Consider the following 20,993-nt stretch of genomic DNA (forward strand, 5'->3'; position numbering starts at 1 on the left):
AAATTATCTAGATGGATTGGGAATCGCTCCCAGAGGATATCTGTAGATACATGTTGAGAAGTGCCTTCTCTCCAGAAATACTGTTAACTTAGACTATGGGGTGGTAAGGATAACACTGGGACATTGACATAGAGCCCTGGGTGACAGTTCAAGTCCAGTTCCCTGATAGCAGTGGGGCCCTGGATAAGGCATGCCACTTCTTGGAGTCTGTTTCCTTGTTTGAAAAACAAGGCAAGGCCAAAACTATCTTTGCTTTCTACCTTAAGGATTTACTTAAAGAAGCCAAGAGGCCGGGCGCGGTGGCTCAAGCCTGTAATCCCAGCGCTTTGGGAGGCCGAGACAGGTGGATCACGAGGTCAGGAGATCGAGACCATCCTGGCTAATACGGTGAAACCCCGTCTCTACTAAAAAATACAAAAAACTAGCCGGGTGAGGTGGCGGGCGCCTGTAGTCCCAGCTACTCGGGAGGCTGAGGCAGGAGAATGGCGTAAACCCGGGAGGCGGAGCTTGCAGTGAGCTGAGATCCGGCCACTGCACTCCAGCCTGGGCGACACAGCGAGACTCCGTCTCAAAAAAAAAAAAAAAATAAAGAAGCCAGTTACAAACAGTCAAGCCCTCTACCACTGAAAGGGGTTTCATGGCAAACAGCTCCCAGGATTCTGCACCTGGATGGATCTCCACTTTTCATCTTTGCTAGGATGTCACACCAGTGACACATTCTTAGCTGTTTATAAGATGCTATTTAGATTTTTCTTTGAATTTAAGGTTCTGTTGTTAATTCTCTGTGAAGCTGACTGATTTGATATCATTTTAAAGGGTAAAGTTAAAGGTGCTTTAACAACTGTGCTATCTTAGCATGAAGGACAGGAACATGAAGGTGAAGCAACACTGAAACTATCGGAGTTCCTATTTATGACTTCGTTACACCAACATAGATCCAGCTACTCTCAAGAGTGAAAAAAAGAAATGAGGAAAGGCAACAAGGGAAAACAATATGTTTATTAAGAGCCATGAAAATGCATAAACTTATTTGTAAATAAATGTAGTATAATTTACCCAGTGAAAAAATAGCTAAAATCTATGAGTAAACTGGATTTTATATTTGAAGTGATTTCACATATTTGATCTCCAGTGATTTCCCCCTCCATCATGATCTATTGGTAGCAGCAGTTTTGCAATGACTATAGAAAAAGCTGTTACCAACAGTCATCACACCAGGGGAAGTTTTCAAGAATGCTCTTCAAAACAGAAGCAGCGCAAACAAATTCAGATGACAAGGGATACGGTAAGACCTGGAACTTATCTTCAGAAATGTAAAAAATAAAAATCCCACACATATATTCCTTAAGAAATGAAAAAGCAAAACTACATTTTGATCAGTGAAAAATATTATAAGGATATATAAAACATTCTTAACCAGTGATCATAGTAATTACATTTATAAATGTTCATTCAAGTACTATTGTTCAATAAACATTCAAATTCTCATTAAAAGTAACACTAGATGTAGACACACCTGGACAATGCTTCTTTTGATTTAGCAACAATCATGTCAACAGGAGGCAAGTGACCCTTAAAATACTGTTGTTGGCTCTGTTTTATTCTATTTGTCTGTGAATGATTTGTTCACAATCTGTATTTTTTTTTTCTGCAAGGACCCGAGGAATAACTCACAATAGCTAATTAAGAAATCATTTCTATAAAATGATTCTCAATATTACAGAAACAGACATTCTAAAACACAAGTGTAGCTCAAAAAATAATAGGGCAGAATCAGTTTTCTTTGGCAAGAAATTCCTAATTCCCCACCAAATGTTGGTTTGCTGTTGTGCAGACACTATCAGAAACTTCTTTGGTGTTTACCAAAGAGCTACTTAATAAGCTGGAAAGATTTCATAAGCTATGTTGTCACAATCACAATGTAGAGCTTATGTCAAAGTTGTGCTGAAATCAACGTCATTTGCTGGATTACTGTTGTTAATAAGTCTTTCTTCAAAAAGTTCCCTCCTAATTTTGGCCTGAGTCTCAGGCTTTAATAAAAATTCCTTTATCTGTTTCACTTTGGACTTCAGACCCATCGTTTCTCGATGCAAAGCTTCATTAATTAAGTCTCGAATTCCAATAGTTTTCTTGCCTAAGAAAAAAAAATTATATAATACATTTCATTAAATATGGCATACTGACTTATCAAAATAGGATTAAAAAAACTTTAAAATGTTGCCCACATTTTATAGAAAAGGTTGCATTTCACCAAAAATATATCATTTACATGAAACATAATTTACTATAAATAAAGATCACTGCATAGCAACAGCACACTTAGGACAAAAATGAAACATTATGGACTAATTGTACAAATGACAATTTCAACAGTGATTATTTTAAACTTAGCACTTGATAGCTGTGTGTGAGAGTTCTGGCCTCAGATAAAGTAGTCAAATGCCCTGCTAAGTAATATAAATGGCAGTATTCCATTGATGGCAAGGCCTCTTTTACAGCCTTTAATTTGCGTCCAGGAGGCATAACCCAAAGTTCTCTCTCCCTTGTGCATGGCTGAGGGTGAGCAAAACTTGGGCCATTCTTCTTTCATCAATTAATTTCCTCTGCCAGTCCCAGCACTCGTTTTTCTTCTGTTGTGTTTCAGTAATGCAAACACATCGATCATGAAAGTATTAGGCAATCTCCACAGATTGGACCAGAGAAACTTAAATAGCACGCTGCAAGTCAGTCCCTAGACTCAGCAGAGGGGAGCAGGGAGGCTTTGCACAGAGACATGGGGGCCTGCGTTCTGGCCTCATTTCCTGTTGTTCTCATTGTCATTGCCATTCCGATCAGCTGCTTCAGTTTTCACAGAGCTCCCCTCCCCTGGCTTGTTTTTATTCTGTGTTTCCTCCAGATACTGCTGGACAGCCTTGAGCACCGCGTTCTCCACCAGCCTTTTACTGAGCCTTACTAGTTCAGCGTCATCGGGCTCCCCTCCGTTCTTTTCACCTACATTCCACAATAGAGAAGAGAGGTCACTGAGATCACATTGCCATAGAAACTTGGCATGCAGGGGCCGGCTAGTTCCATTAGTTAAAAAGAGCAAGTGTAAATTGGATCTATAAATTCAAGAACAGTGGGTTGGCTTTTCATTTGGTATTTGCGGAAGCAGAAGCCTGTCTATTCCTGAAGCCTTCAGATTGAAAAGTAGTTCATTAGTCCCAATCTAGACAAGCTCTACCTACCAGTGCGGGATGTTTCCCATTTATATGTGAATTTCTGTTCTCTCATCCAAGGCTAATTAATACTACTAACGTCCATGTCCCTACCACGTGAAGTCTCAGACATGTGAATTCACACTAAGTAGACCTATGTCTGCTTCTCATTCTCCAATATCAAATATCAAGTCGTCAAGATTTCCCCAGCATCTCATTACTTAAGATCACTAATTCAAAAATGCTTGGCCTATAGGTTGGTTGTTAATAAATGCTCAGCGCCACCATGAAGATAAAGGCAGTCACTACCACTAGGAATTGGTTTAAAATAAGCTTGTAAGACTAATATTCTTTTTAATTCCAGTGCTATCACTGCAATTTAAGAAATAGGAAATTCTTCAAAGGAAAATTAGGATTATAATGGTAAATTACTAGATGTAAATATTTTATGGTCATTTTACTTCCTTGATAGTAATGATCCAGGTCTAATTATTCCATCTTTTGTTTTACTCTAAAAGAGCTGGTTTCCAACTATTCTCATGGTAGACATTTCCCAGTCACTCTCTTTCTTGTCTCCCTTAACTGGGGAAAGGAACTAAGGGGCTCCTTCCCCAATTAAGGGAGACAAGGAAGAGAGTGACCATTCAGTGCTCAATCTCCTCCCATTGAGCTGGGGACCCAGGAAAGAACAAGGTTGGATGCAAAGAAGTCACAGGATGCTTGCATATTAAGATCAACTCAGTTTTGGAAGACTACCCATGGGTTCCAGAAGACAAAGCCAGTGTTGCACTTCCATCTCTGGGTCTGGGACAGGCAGACACAAAGGGTGTGAGCTGGAAGATGGACACTACTTCCCATACTCACATATAATAGGGATTGAAGAACAGAAGCAGGTAGGCCAAGGGTAAGAACTGGCCCCCAACCTTGTTTCAGAGCCCCCTACTTGTACGTAACACCCATCAAGACCAACCATGTTTATAACCATCCCCATCATTCCTACCAACATCCCAAGCAGAAGAGAGGGTGGGATAAGACCCATCTAGAAACAGTAATAGTGGGAACCCTTAGCAACTGCCTTCTCCTCAAATATGGCAATATGGCACCCCAGACCCATGATCAGAAGTCCAAGATAGAACACCTGCAGTGCAAAATATGTTTAGAATTGAGTAAATGTCAACTCAGTAATAACTAAATATAACTTACTAAATAATACTATTAAAGTAAAGAAAATCATAGATAATATATTACTATTAAAGAAATTCATTGGTAATGTCATCTTGGGTGGCAAGTTAAGACTTTTTGTTTATCAGTCAGAGTTAATGAATATATTGCCTAATATCTAGGGATTTTATTTCGACCTTATAACACGGTGTTTATACTCTATAGACAACATCTCCAAATAAACGTGGAACTGTTTGTATAATGACTCTTCCCATTTAAAAGGGAAAAATCCAACTGCAAATGAAGGAATACTTTTTAAGTACCCTCCAAAACACTACACTGTAAATGACTGTCTACATCTGCCATCCTACTTGTGCTCTGGATCAAGGCCAGACATTGTACCCTGGGGGCTATTCCTGAATCTAGTCAGCTTTCTCATCAGCAAGATGACAGGGTTGAATCTGAGTCTAATAAATGGCTCAACCTCCAAATCCCTTTGGGGTCTAATGTTCCATGATTCTGTGATTTCTACTAGTCCACAGTGAAGTGTCCCTATTATCTTTTTTTTTTTTTTTTTTTGAGATGGAATCTCGCTCTGTTGCCCAGGCTGGAGTGCAGTGGCGCGATCTCCGCTCACTGCAAGCTCCACCTCCTGGGTTCATGCCATTCTCCTGCCTCAGCCTCCTGAGTAGCTGGGACTACAGGCACCTGCCACCACGCCCAGCTAATTTTTTGTATTTTTAGTAGAGACGGGGTTTCACTGTGTTAGCCAGGATGGTCTTGATCTCCTGACCTCGTGATCCGCCCGCCTCGGCCTCCCAAAGTGTTGGGATTACAGGCGTGAGCCACCGAGTCTGGCCTCCTATTATCTTAAACACAAGAATCTTCCTACAAAAAGCTAATTTTGGCCAGGCATGGTGGCTCATGACTGTAATCCCAACACTTTGGGAGGCTGAGGCAGGTGGATCACGAGGTCAAGAGATCGAGACCATCCTGGTCAACATGGTGAAACCCCGTCTCTACTAAAAATATAAAAATTAGCTGGGCGTGGCGGCATGCACCTGTAGTCCCAGCTACTCAGGATGCTGAGGCAGGAGAATCACTTGAACCCAGGAGGCAGAGGTTGCAGGGAGCCAAGATCACGTGACTATACTACAGCGTGGAGACACAGTGAGACTCCATCTCAAAAAAGAAGAAAAAAAGTGAATTTTCCCTTCTGACATCTTATTTTCGTTTATGCTGTTACTATTATTCGAGGCAGTCAAGCTCAAAACAAGATTGTAGCCATCTTTGATGCCTTCCTTTCCCTCAATAACCCCCTTAATTACCAAGCTTTGTCAATTGTGCTTCATGATTTCTCTCATCTTCAATGCGCCTGGTATAAAACCTCTAGATTACTATTTCTAAAACATCTCTTTCACTCTTTACAGGGAAATGTCTGTCTGTCAAGCCTTTCCAAAATTTGCCTTTCCAGCCTGATGGCCCACCACTGCACACCTCCACTATCAGCTCCCAACATCTCCTCAGAGACTTCCACACCATTCCCAATTTCGAGACGACCCTCTCTCTCTTTCAGCAATTAGAATCCCATCTACTCCATGAAGGCTTTCCTGATTCGCTAATATAGTTTCGATTTGTGTCCCCACCCAAATCTCCCGCCGAACTGTAATCCCCAATGCTGGAGGAAGGACTTGGTGGGAAGTAACGATCACGGAGGTGTGTTTCCCCCTTGCTGTTCTCATGATAGTGAGTGAGTGCTCATGAGATCTGGTCGTTTGAAAGTGTGTAGCACCTCCCCTCTCTTTTCTTCCTCCTGCTGTGGCCATGTAAGATATGCCTGCTTCCCCTTCACCTTCTGTCATGATTGTAAGTTTCCTGAGGCCTCCCCAGCCATGCTTCCTGTACAGCCTGTGGAACCATGAGCCAACTAAACCTCTTTTCTTTATAAATTACCCAGTTTCAGGTATTTCTTTATAGCAATGCAAGAATGGACTAATACACTATCCTAGCTGTAACTGATGAGCCTCCACTGGACTCTAATAACTCTCACTGCATGTATAGTACGTGGCCATTTGCTCATTCATTGAACAATTGTGTACTGAAGATCTATAAGGATACAAAGCAGTGAGCAAAACAACATCCCACTGGGTTTTTTTCTTAATTTCTTTACAAATTATGAGAATTATTTATTAATGTACTTATTCAACATTACTGATCCAGTATCTGCTCTGCTAAAGACAGTCTTGAGTACAGAAATTATATCCTTGGCTTCTCAGTTCTCTCTCCCTCTGCTAACATAGGACACCAATTATTCATCTCAATAAGAGCTCAATACATTTTTTTAGTCAAGTGAATTGATGATTGAAGTCCCTGAAAGCAATAGCAACATTTAAAAATGTTTCTATCTTCCTATAAGGACAGCACACGAATGACCAGAAATTTAAATTTAATACTAAATTTAAAACATGAGCAGAGAATTCTGGAATCATTTAAATATCCATGTGAAAAATATACCTCCACTTCACTTGATGAACCTGGTCAGTAAGACAAAATATCCGACCTACGGAACAAATATTAGCTACCTATAATAACTAACTAACCAACCAATCAGAACAATAAATTTACAAGTCAAGCTTCTAGATCTGTCCTGGACTCTGGCCTCCCTTTATGATGTCCACAAAGTATCCTCAGACTATGACCATTAGCCCAGGGATGAGTCTACAAGAAGGCTTATCACAGAGCCCTGCAATAATGCAGCAATTCAAAAAATAGACATTTTCATTCCTGTGAGATCTCATTTGTGTTCCCACTCCTAGCAGACTTAATTCATATTAATTAAAAACAGGGATCTTAAGATTAGAGTTATGCTGTATTTTTCTTCTGCCAACTACCTGACAAGTATCTGTCTCTCTGAGTTCTCAGACAAATGGCTCCACTCATTTTAACTGTAGCTCCTTCAACAATGGCAGTTCAACATGCTAGTGTAACATATACAAACTGTCTTTTGATATTCCAACAGGAGTACATATAAAAAATATTGCCAACGTAAGCAACACACTCTTGATAGGAATATTCTTTTTTGGACTACAGGGTTACTTAATATCCTACTTAATAAAATGACAGATTAATAGCCTTTGTCTTTGACATTGTTACTTTAGAAATCCCCCAGAATATCCTTGATCATTTTCTTAGAAGAATAGTAAAAATATAAAAGAAAGGTCACAAAAACTCTTTTAAGCACACCAAACACAGCACTGGCCCTAAAAATACAGACTTAAGAAACTTTTCAATCAACTTTAAGCAAGCAATTCCACTTTCTGTAGGAGTTGTGGCATCATTCACCCAGGGTTTGTACCTATGATTCCATTTTGTTTATATTAACCCGAGATCTCGGATATCAAATCAATACAGGGATGGAATTTATATCTGTGGTTACTGAAAAGAAAATAACGTGGGCGGAGCAAGATGGCCGAATAGGAACAGCTCCAGTCTCCAACTCCCAGCGCGAGTGACACAGAAGACCGGTGATTTCTGCATTTTCAACTGAGGTACTGGGGTCATCTCACTGGGGAGTGCCGGACACTTGGTGCTGGTCAGCTGCTGCAGCCCCACCAGCGAGCGCTGAAGCAGGGCGAGGCATTGCCTCACCTGGGAAGTGCAAGGGGGAAGGGAATCCCTTTTCCTAGCCAGGGGAACTGAGACACACAACACCTGGAAAATCGGGTAATTCCCACCCCAATACTGCGCTTTAAGCAAACAGGCACACCAGGAGATTATATCCACACCTGGCCGGGAGGGTCCCACGGCCACGGAGCCTCCCTCATTGCTAGCACAGCAGTCTGCGATCTAACCGAAACGGCAGCAGCGAGGCTGGGGGAGGGGTGCCCGCCATTGCTGAGGCTTAAGTAGGTAAATAAAGCCGCTGGGAAGCTCGAACTGGGTGGAGCTCACAGCAGCTCAAGGAAACCTGCCTGTCTCTGTAGACTCCACCTCTGGGGACAGGGCACAGCTAAACAACAAAAGGGGAAGCAGCAGAGGCCTGTGCAGACGCGAACGACTCTGTCTGACAGCTTTGAAGAGACCAGTGGATCTCCCAACACGGAGGTTGAGATCTGAGAACGGACAGACTGCTGCTCAAGTGGGTCCCTGACCCCTGAGTAGCCTAACTGGGAGACACCCCCACTAGGGGCAGTCTGACACCCCACATCTCACAGGGTGGAGTACACCCCTGAGAGGAAGCTTCCAAAGTAAAAATCAGACAGGTACACTCACTGTTCAGCAATATTCTATCTTCTGCAACCTCTGCTGCTGATACCCAGGCAAACAGGGTCTGGAGTGGACCTCAAGCAATCTCCAACAGACCTACAGCTGAGGGTCCTGACTATTAGAAGGAAAACTATCAAACAGGAAGAATACCTATACCAAAACCCCATCAGAACGTCACCATCATGAAAGACCAGAGGCAGATCAAACTATGAAGATGGGGAAGAAGCAGGGAAGAAAAGCTGGAAATTCAAGAAATAAGAGCGCATCTCCCCCTGCAAAGGAGCGCAGCTCATTGCCAGCAATGGATCAAAGCTGGTCAGGGAATGACTTTGACGAAATGAGAGAAGAAGGCTTCAGTCCATCAAACTTCTCAGAGCTAAAGGAGGAATTAGGTACCCAGTGCAAAGAAACTAAAAATCTTGAAAAAAGAGTGGAAGAATTGATAGCTAGAATAATTAATGCAGAGAAGGTCATAAATGAAATGACAGAGATGAAAACCATGAGACGAGAAATACGTGACAAATCCACAATCTTCAGTAACGGACTCGATCAACTGGAAGAAAGAGTATCAGCGATTGAGGATCAAATGAATGAAATGAAGTGAGAAGAGAACCAAAAGAAAAAAGAAGAAAAAGAAATGAACAAAGCCTGCAAGAAGTATGGGATTATGTAAAAAGACCAAATCTACGTCTGATTGGGGTGCCTGAAAGTGAGGGGGAAAATGGAACCAAGTTGGAAAACACTCTGCAGGATATCATCCAGAAGAACTTCCCCAACCTAGTAGGGCAGGCCAACATTCAAATTCAGGAAATACAGAGAACACCACAAAGATACTCCTCGAGAAGAGCAACTCCAAGACACATAATTGCCAGATTCACCAAAGTTGAAATGAAGGAAAAAATCTTAAGGGCAGCCAGAGAGAAAGGTCGGGTTACCCACAAAGGGAAGCCCATCAGACTAACAGCAGATCTCTCGGCAGAAACTCTACAAGCCAGAAGAGAGTGGGGGCCAATATTCAACGTTCTTAAAGAAAAGAATTTTCAACCCAGAATTTCATATCCAGCCAAACTAAGTTTCATAAGTGAAGGAGAAATAAAATCCTTTACAGATAAGCAAATGCTTAGAGATTTTGTCACCACCAGGCCTGCCTTACAAGAGACCCTGAAGGAAGCCCTAAACATGCAAAGGAACAACTGGTACCAGCCATTGCAAAAACATGCCAAAATGTAAAGACCATCGAGGCTAGGAAGAAACTGCATCAACTAACGAGCAAAATAACCAGTTAATATCATAATGGCAGGATCAAGTTCACACATAACAATATTAAACTTAAATGTAAATGGACTAAATGCTCCAATTAAAAGACACAGACTGGCAAACTGGATAAAGAATCAAGACCCATCAGTCTGCTGTATTCAGGAGACCCATCTCACATGCAGAGACATACATAGGCTCAAAATAGAGGGATGGAGCAAGATCTACCACGCAAATGGAGAACAAAAAAAAGCAGGGGTTGCAATCCTAGTCTCCGATAAAATAGACTTTAAACCATCAAAGATCAAAAGAGACAAAGAAGGCCATTACATAATGGTAAAGGGATCAATTCAACAGGAAGAGCTAACTATCCTAAATATATATGCACCCAATACAGGAGCACCCAGATTCATAAAGCAAGTCCTTAGAGACTTACAAAGAGACTTAGACTCCCATACAGTAATAATGGGAGACTTCAACACTCCACTGTCAACATTAGACAGATCAACGAGACAGAAAGTTAACAAGGATATCCAGGAATTGAACTCATCTCTGCACCAAGCGGACCTAATAGACATCTATAGAACTCTCCACCCCAAATCAACAGAATATACATTCTTCTCAGCACCACATCGCACTTATTCCAAAATTGACCACATATTGGAAGTAAAGCCCTCCTTAGCAAATGTAAAAGAACAGAAATTATAACAAACTGTCTCTCAGACCACAGTGCAATCAAACTAGAACTCAGGACTAAGAAACTCAATCAAGGCCGGGCGCGGTGGCTCAAGCCTGTAATCCCAGCACTTTGGGAGGCCAAGACGGGCGGATCACGAGGTCAGGAGATCGAGACTATCCTGGCTAATACGGTGAAACCCCATCTCTACTAAAAAATACAAAAAACTAGCCGGGCGACGAGGCGGGCGCCTGTAGTCCCAGCTACTCGGGAGCCTGAGACAGGAGAATGGCGTGAACCCGGGAGGCGGAGCTTGCAGTGAGCTGAGAGCCGGCCACTGCACTCCAGCCTGGGCGGCAGAGCAAGACTCCGTCTCAAAAAAAAAAAAAAAGAAACTCAATCAAAACCGCTCAACTACATGGAAACTGAACAACCTGCTCCTGAATGACTACTGGGTACATAACGAAATGAAGGCAGAAATAAAGATGTTCTTTGAAACCAATGAGAACAAAGATACAACATACCAGAATCTCTGGGACACATTTAAAGCAGTGTGTAGAGGGAAATTTATAGCACTAAATGCCCACAAGAGAAAGCTGGAAAGATCTAAAATTGACACTCTAACATCACAATTAAAAGAACTGGAGAAGCAAGAGCAAACACATTCAAAAGCTAGCAGAAGGCAAGAAATAACTAAGATCAGAGCAGAACTGAAGGAGATAGAGACACAAAAAACCCTCCAAAAAATCAATAAATCCAGGAGTTGGTTTTTTGAAAAAAATCAACAAAACTGACAGACCGCTCGCAAGACTAATAAAGAAGAAAAGAGAGAAGAATCAAATAGACGCAATAAAAAATGATAAAGGGGATATCACCACGGACCCCACAGAAATACAAACTACCTTCAGAGAATACTATAAACACCTCTACGCAAATCAACTAGAAAATCTAGAAGAAATGGATAATTTCCTGGACACTTACACTCTCCCAAGACTAAACCAGGAAGAAGTTGAATCCCTAAATAGACCAATAGCAGGCTCTGAAATTGAGGTAATTATTAATAGCCTACCAACCAAAAAAAGTCCAGGACCAGATGGATTCACAGCTGAATTCTACCAGAGGTACAAGGAGGAGCTGGTACCATTCCTTCTGAAACTATTCCAATCAATAGAAAAAGAGGGAATCCTCCCTAACTCATTTTATGAGGCCAACATCATCCTGATACCAAAGCCTAGCAGAGACACAATAAAAAAAAGAAAATTTTAGACCAATATCCCTGATGAACATCGATGCAAAAATCCTCAATAAAATACTGGCAAACCGGATTCAGCAGCACATCAAAAAGCTTATCCACCATGATCAAGTGGGTTTCATCCCTGGGATGCAAGGCTGGTTCAACATTTGCAAATCAATAAACGTAATCCAGCATATAAATAGAATCAAAGACAAGAACCACATGATTATCTCAATAGATGCAGAAAAGGCTTTTGACAAGATTCAACAGCCCTTCATGCTAAAAACGCTCAATAAATTCAGTATTGATGGAATGTACCTCAAAATAATAAGAGCTATTTATGACAAACCCACAGCCAATATCATACTGAATGGGCAAAAACTGGAAAAATTCCCTTTGAAAACTGGCACAAGACAGGGATGCCCTCTCTCACCACTCCTATTCAACATAGTGTTGGAAGTTCTGGCTAGGGCAATCAGGCAAGAGAAAGAAATCAAGGGTATCCAGTTAGGAAAAGAAGAAGTCAAATTGTCCCTGTTTGCAGATGACATGATTGTATATTTAGAAAACCCCATGGTCTCAGCCCAAAAGCTCCTTAAGCTGATAAGCAACTTCAGCAAAGTCTCAGGATACAAAATGAATGTGCAAAAATCACAAGCATTCTTATACACCAGTAACAGACAAACAGAGAGCCAAATCATGAATGAACTTCCATTCACAATTGCTTCAAAGAGAATAAAATACCTAGGAATCCAGCTTACAAGGGATGTAAAGGACCTCTTCAAGGAGAACTACAAACCACTGCTCAGTGAAATAAAAGAGGACACTAACAAACGGAAGAACATACCATGCTCATGGATAGGAAGAATCAATATCGTGAAAATGGCCTTACTGCCCAAGGTTATTTATAGATTCAATGCCATCCCCATCAAGCTACCAATGACTTTCTTCACAGAATTGGAAAAAACGGCTTTAAAGTTCATATGGAACCAAAAAAGAGCCCACATTGCCAAGACAATCCTAAGTCATAAGAACAAAGCTGGAGGCATCACGCTACCTGACTTCAAACTATACTACAAGGCTACAGTAACTAAAACAGCATGGTACTGGTACCACAACAGAGATATAGACCAATGGAACAGAACAGAGTCCTCAGAAATAATACCACACATCTACAGCCATCTGATCTTTGACAAACCTGAGAGAAACAAGAAATGGGGGAAGGATTCCCTATTTAATAAATGGTGCTGGGAAAATTGGCTAGCCATAAGTAGAAAGCTGAAACTGGATCCTTTCCTTACTCCTGATACGAAAATTAATTCAAGATGGATTAGAGACTTAAATGTTAGACCTAATACCATAAAAAACCCTAGAAGAAAACCTAGGTTGTACCATTCAGGACATAGGCATGGGCAAGGACTTCATGTCTAAAACACCAAAAGCAACGGCAGCAAAAACCAAAATTGACAAATGGGATCTAATTAAACTAAAGAGCTTCTGCACAGCAAAAGAAACTACCATCAGAGTGAACAGGCAACCTACAGAATGGGAGAAAATATTTGCAATCTACTCGTCTGACAAAGGGCTAATATCCAGAATCTACAAAGAACTCAAACAAATATACAAGAAAAAAACAAACAACCCCATCAAAAAGTGGGCAAAGGATATGAACAGACATTTCTCAAAAGAAGTCATTCATACAGCCAACAGACACATGAAAAAATGCTCATCATCACTGGCCATCAGAGAAATGCAAATCAAAACCATAATGAGATACCATCTCACACCAGTTAGAATGGCAATCATTAAAAAGTCAGGAAACAACAGGTGCTGGAGAGGATGTGGAGAAATAGGAACACTTTTACACTGTTGGTGGGATTGTAAACTAGTTCAACCATTATGGAAAACAGTATGGCGATTCCTCAAGAATCTAGAACTAGATGTACCATATGACCCAGCCATCCCACTACTGGGTATATACCCAAAGGATTATAAATCATGCTGCTATAAAGACACATGCACACGTATGTTTATTGCGGCACTATTCACAATAGCAAAGACTTGGAATCAACCCAAATGTCCATCTGTGACAGACTGGATTAAGAAAATGTGGCACATATACACCATGGAATATTATGCAGCCATAAAAAAGGATGAGTTTGCATCCTTTGTAGGGACATGGATGCAGCTGGAAACCATCATTCTTAGCAAACTATCACAAGAAGAGAAAACCAAACACTGCATGTTCTCACTCATAGGTGGGAACTGAACAATGACATCACTTGGACTCGGGAAGGGGAACATCACACACCGGGGCCTATCATGGGGAGGGGGGAGGGGGGAGGGATTGCATTGGGAGTTATACCTGATATACATGACGAATTGATGGGTGCTGACGAGTTGATGGGTGCAGCACACCAACATGGCACAAGTATACATATGTAACAAATCTGCACGTTATGCACATGTACCACAGAACTTAAAGTATAATAAAAATAAATAAATAAATAAGAAAATAAATAACTCCTTTGTGGTAGCAAAAATATTTTACACCTACTGAGAAAACTGAAGGTCAACATTAATGTGCTTCAGCTGGTCTTATGTGTGAGTTGACCCAACACAGCTTAACTGATGTCACAGGAAGGGCTCCAGAAACCATCACCACACCCTACCCACTGCCAATATCTAGGGGCCCATCTGTCCTGAAAAGAACAAATCAGGCTAATATTTTGGAAAAGGGAACAAAGAAAAATGTTCATTACAATACAAGATAGAGTGTAATCATGTTAAAATAATAACATTCAAATACTAAACATGAAAACATTAAAAGCTCTCACTTGCTCACATCCTAACTATCAAAAACTTAATTTGGTATCTGAACGAAGGCTTCCTAAGCATCCTCCCCTTCACTGGAACTTCCTGTTCCCAATGCATAAGGGTGTCCTCCTTAGAAGTGGATTTTTTTTTTTTAACTGAGCTTACCTTTTCATTGGTCCATCTAACTAAAAAGAAGCACTAAATATAGATCTGTAGGCTATTCAGAAAGTTAGGATGGCACACTCAGCTGCCTTGCACACTACTTGCAACTGATGTGAGGGAGGACAGATCAGGAATCATCCTCAACTGTACATTTCAACTGACACTGTCCTGGGACCCTTATTTGCCAAAAGTATTAGCTGCAGTACCCCAGGAAACAGAGTTCCTGCAAATACAGCTCCCTCCTCTCGCCAAAAACCAAAACTCACCCCCAACATATACACACCAGAAAATTTTATAATTAAAACACTAAACCCATATTTTAAAACATTTTCTATAATACAAATTTCAAAAAGGAAGGAACCATGCCTTTGTAAGGTGTATTCTAGATTCAGTAGCACAGAATAAATATAAAAATGATGTTGTTGTATGTACAAAAGGACATCCGCACAGGAGTTTTAGAGACCACTACACTGTATGTCCCTCCACCCAACCCCACCCTCATCATTTTTACACTGGGGATGGTAGGGGTGGAATGCAGCTAAACTGAAAATCAAGAGTAGCCTTGGGAGAAGAAACAAAGGGGAGATAAAGTCTCAACAGGCATTTGGCTTCCAGTCTGAGTGGGCTGGGGTGGTGATTCCAGCCTCAGCCAAAGATTCATAATGACAAATGTTATGAACCCTTCAGGCCCTTTGTAAACACAGCAGGTGCTGGCACATTCAGAGTCTTCATTTCTTCCCGCTGTTCCCCAAGATGCTGTCTGAAGCCAGTCCCTTGATCCACACATCCTTGTAGGAATCCCCAAACCACATGGTTCAGGATGATCCCTATGACTTGTGCCCTCCACATGGCTCCTCATATGGTCACATCAAAGATGGCGGCAGACATGCGATGGACGTTTGTAGGCCACGCAGCCTACCTAAGAACCCTCCTGCTTCCCCTTTCCTGATATCCCAGAACAGCCCCTAGAGACTTTTCTGTCAGTCTGTGACATCAGTTCTCTGACTCTATATTATGATTCTCATTGCTACCTATACAATTTCTGTAGATAGCTGTCATTTCTTACTGGAAATCTTAGAAAATACTGACGGTGATATGACAGAACTGCTAATGTGTTTGCAAGGAGAGAAAAGCAAAATATACCTTCAAGTTTGAAATCAAATTTTGGCGTTTTCTATCTGCACAACCTTGTCCGTGACCTCTGTAAACCAAAGTTGGGGTATCACGAGAATGACAATATATACATTGCATTGATGTTATAAGGATTAAATACAATGTATGAGAAGTGCCTAAAATGGTGCCTGAAACATAGCAGGCTAGGCTCTCAAAATGTAGGTTATGATTAAATCTGAGTTCAACTTATTTTAAAAATAATATGCCCAATACCTGCTAAATGCCAAGTATTTGTTTGTTCAATGAACACTTTAGTAAGCATCTATTATATACCACTACTAAGTATGTAAAAATGAATAAGATACAGTCTCTGACCACACACAAGTCAGTCTAGGTGGATGACCTAGATAACTGCAATAATGATTGCAAAACTATAGGTGAAGTGCTATAAGAGAATACACTCAAGGTCTAGTGAAGTTGGGATGGAATAAAAAGGTAAGTTTTAAAGGAGAGGCATTTCAGGTCAATGAATGAGAGTTTCCAGGCATGGAGGCAGGGATGATGGAGGGGTAGGGAGGTTTCCAGACATAGGAAGGGCATAAGTATGTGCACAGAAGCATGAGAAAGCATGATGCATTGGAGTACTGGAAGTATTCCATATTTCCAGGATAAAGAGTTCAGAGAGTCATGGGTGAGGTGAGGATGGCTTCGGGGGAAAGAAAGCTGGAAAACAGGTAGGGATAAAGGGACCTATGTACCATGCTATGGACCGAAGAGGGGCAAATATAGAGGCAGAGAGCTGGGTGCGGTGGCATGCACCTGTAGTCCCAGCTACGCAGGAGGCTTGCTTGAGCCCAATAGTTTTAGTCCAGTCTGGGCAACAAAGTGAGACTATATCTCTAAAAACAATAGAGGGAGGTTTTGCAACAGACAGAAAGAGAAACAATGAGGATTTGAACCATGGTAGATGCAGTAGGAAAGTGAAGTACATATTACAACAAGAGTTAAATAGGAATACTAAACCATGGCACCAATTTAATTAGGGAAGGAAGATAAGGAAAGAGAGGGGGAGTGCAGAAAACGAATGCAGAAATAATGGTCAAAAATGTTTGAAATTCCACAAAAATTACATACCCTTTGAGTTTCTTGATACTACATATCGAGAAGCTCAAAGAATCCCAAGAAATGTGATTCCTGAGAAGAAATGTGAAGTACAAGAAATGTGAAGAAAATCACACCAAGGAATACCATGATCAAATTTCTGAAAAACAGTATTAAAAGAAAATCTTAAAACAGCCAAAGAAAAAAGAAGCATTATATACAGAGAAATAAAGACAAGAACGACAGCAGACTTACTCATCAGAAACAATGCAGAAGAAAAGACAACAGTGCAACATTTTAAAGTACTAAAAGAAAAAGAAAAGGCAACAAAGAATTCTTTACCCAAAAATATTATCTTTCAAAAATGAGGGTGAAGGATGACTTTTTCAGACATACAAATGCTAAATGAATTCATCGTCAGCTGACCAGCACTAGAAGAAATGTCAAAGAAAAAAACCTGAGGCAGAAGGAAAATGATACTAGATAGAAATTTAGATCTACTCAGAGACAAAAAAAGAACCAAAAACTGTATATATGTAAGTAAAAATAAAAGACTTTTTCTCATTCTTAATTTCTTTAAAAGAGAAAGAACTGTTTTAAGTGGGTATTATAAAATATGTAGAAATAAAACTTATGGCAACAATAGCACACAAAGATTGGGAGGGGGAAAATGCAAATAACTGTAAGGTTCTTCTGTTAAATATGAAGTGGCATAATATTATTTGAAGGCAGATGTGTATTTTAAAACCCTACAGTAACCACTAAAGTAAAAACAAAAAGAGGCACAGCAAATAAGCCAATAATGGAGATAAAATGGAGTAATAAAACTCCTTAATAAAAAATAAGGCAGTAAAAGAGGAGAAAAAGAAGCAAAGAACAGATGAGACAAGTAGAAAACAACTAGCAAGGTGGGAGATTTAAACTCATTCATATTGATAATCGTATAAAACATAAAATGGCCTGGACACACCAATGAACAGTCAGAGATTGTTGATTTGGATTAAAAAATCATAATCAACTATGATGTCTACCAAAAAAAATCCAATTCAAATATGAAGAGACAGGAAGGTTAAAGTTACTAATACAGAAAAAGATATGCCACACTAATGCTAATGGAAAGAAAGCTAAAGAATCAATATCAGGCAAAGCAGATTTCAGAAAAAGTAGTACCTGGAAGAGATACTATATATTAATGAGGGAATTAATTCTTCAAGAGGGTGTAAAAATCCTAAATGCATGTGTCTCATAACAAGAGCATCAAAGCACCTGAAGCAAAAACTGATAGAACTAAAAGGTTGATAGATGATACACAATTATAGTTTTAGATTTCAGACCATTCTCAAGAGTTGATAAAACAGAAATTCTGTGAAAATACAGAAGATATGAACTACAGTACTAACCAAATCCACCTAACTGAAAATTATAGAACCCTCCACCCAACAGAACACACTTTCTTTTTAGTGTATAGAAAACGTTTGCCAAGAGAGACCACATTCTAAGCCATAAAACAAGACTCAATAGTTAAAAATATTGAACTCATCCAATGCATGTTTTTGATCCACAATGGATTCAAATAAGAAATCAGTAACAGAAAGACACCCTGAGAATTCTTTAGTTATTTATATTTAAACAATGTTTCTAAATAATCCATGAATCAAAGATGAAACCAGAAGAGGAATTAGAACATACTTAACTGAATGAAAAGTAAAACAAAACATACCAAATTTGTGGAATGCAGCTAAAGCTGTACTTTGTATCACTAAGTGCTTATATTAGAAAATAAGAAAAGGTCTCAAGTCAGTTATCAAAGCTACCACATTGAGAACATAGGAAGAGAGGATCCAGTTAACCCCAAAGTAAGCAGAAAGAAGGAAACAATAAAAATAGTAGCAGAATGAAATAGAAAACAGATAAACAGTAGAGAACATCAGTGAAACCAAAGGCTAATCCTTTGAAAAAAAATCTATAAAATTGATAAAGCTGTATCCAGACTGACCAGGAACAAAAAAATATAAGATGTATATTGCCAGTATCAGGAGTGGGGGTGGAAACATCACTATCAATTACACAAACATGAAGAGGATAATCAGGAAATATAAACAATTGCATGTGAAGAGATGCAACAAACGAGATGAAATGGGCAAATTCCTTAAAAGACACAAACTATCCAATCGCATTCAAGAAGAAATAGGTAACTTGAATAGCTCTATACTTAATTTAAAAATTGAAAGTACAGTTAAAAATCTTTCAACAAAGTAGCCCAGATGGCTTATTAGTAAATTCTACCAAATATTTAGGAAGAAATTTTACCAATCCATACTCTTCCAGAAAATAGAATGGGGAACACCCAATTACCTACACCAGACAGAGTGAAAAGATAAAATTACAGACCAATATTCTTCACAGAGACACAAAAATCCTAAGAAAATTTTACCAAATCAGTATAGCAATATATAAAAACGATAAGACACAAACTAAGAGAGGTTTATTCTAGAAATGCAAGAATAAATTAACATTTGAAAACTGGTCTATATAATTTCTATACCAAAAACTAAATAAGCAAATACGATCATTTAAATACATTCAGAAAAGGAATTTAACAAAATTCAAAGAAATTTAACAAAATTCATACTCACTCATGATAAACACTCTTAGCAAACTAGAAACAGAAAGAAATATCCTTAGGCCAAAAGGGCCCCTATGAAAACCACCAGCTAACTGCATACTTTACTGGTCAGCTAACTTCAAACTTCCTGGCAAAAGTCTGAATTATTTCCCCCTAAAATCAGGAACAAGATAAAAATGTCTGCTCTCACCACTGCTGCTCAGCATTATACTGAAAGTCCTAGCCAGTAGAATTAGGCAAGGAAAAGAATAAAAACCTCTTGATCAAAAAAGAAGTAGTAAAATTGTCTTCATTTGCAAATTACATCTTCATCTATCCGGAAATCTAAGGATTCTACAAAAATGTGTTTAGCAAGGCCACAGGATACAACCATTGTATTTAAAAAACTATATTTCCTATACTAGCCACAAATAACTGAAAATTGAAATTTAAAAAGTGATTTTAATAGCATAAAAGATTAAATACTTAGAATAATTCAATAAAATGTATGCAACACCTATATACTGACAACTGTAAAACTTCCTGAGAGAAATTAAAACCTAAATAGAGAAATAAACTATAGTCATGGATCAAAAGATGTCAGTTCTCCCCCAGTTGCTCTATAGATCCAAATCAGTATCTATTAAACCTAACAAGGCTTTTAAAAATAAAAATTGGTAAGTTGACTTTAAATTTACATGAGGCTGGGTGCACGGGCTGACACCTGTAATCTCAGAACTTTGGAAGGCCAAGGCGGGAGGATCACTTGAGGCCAAAAGTTCCAGATCAACCTGGGCAACATAGCAAGACCCCATCTCTACAAAAAATTAAAAAATCAGCCAGGCATGGTGGCATACGCCTGTAGTCCCAGTTACTTGGAAGGCTGAGGCAGGAGGATCGCTTGAGCCAAAATATTTCCGAACTTAGCCAAAATCTTTCTGAGCTAAAAGATGATGAATTGTTGAATAAATTCTTTGTGCGGAATCTGAATGCCAGTGATGAGGCTATAGTGTCTGTTCTGAGGGAACCTGTGGCAGAAGTGAATGGGATTTTTGATACCACATTCCAAAGTCACTGAACAAAGCCTTATGGAAGGCAGGGAAGTTCACCAGTCCTGGGGCTTTGCTCTTTCAGTGACAGGAATCAAGTCTCTCACAGATCCCTGACTAAAAGCAATGGTTGCACTGTGACAACACTGGAACTATATGTAATTTAGTTTAGGACACATTAGACACACTACAAAGCTTTTCTACTTTTTGGTAGAAGTGTATTTCAAAGTAACTAGCGTTTTTTATACAGCAATGTACCTATTCATGGCCTTGTCTGACCTTAAAAGAGAACTTTTTTATTCTAAACAGACTCCATATGAACAGTTATCCTGTCATTTGACTCATGTGTCTCTACTTT

General features: G+C 39.7%; 1 protein-coding gene across 4 annotated transcripts in view; it reads right to left on the reverse strand.

The window, feature by feature from the left end:
• Window positions 1-981: 981 nt before the first annotated feature.
• AKAP7 (A-kinase anchoring protein 7) overlaps window positions 982-20,993 on the reverse strand; it is a 161,269-nt gene continuing 141,257 nt past the window's right edge. For 3 of the 4 annotated variants that reach the window (XM_033235449.1, XM_033235454.1, XM_033235453.1), the window contains one exon: window positions 982-2,991. In XM_033235449.1, the coding sequence (XP_033091340.1) occupies window positions 2,795-2,991 (197 nt within the window). In that variant the 3' untranslated portion in view covers window positions 982-2,794. The remainder of the gene's footprint in view (window positions 2,992-20,993) is intronic. The other variant, XM_033235448.1, reaches the window with a different exon arrangement.

The sequence above is a fragment of the Trachypithecus francoisi genome, unplaced genomic scaffold, assembly GCF_009764315.1.
Source record: "Trachypithecus francoisi isolate TF-2019V2 unplaced genomic scaffold, Tfra_2.0 Lachesis_group15, whole genome shotgun sequence".
NCBI lineage: Eukaryota > Metazoa > Chordata > Mammalia > Primates > Cercopithecidae > Trachypithecus > Trachypithecus francoisi.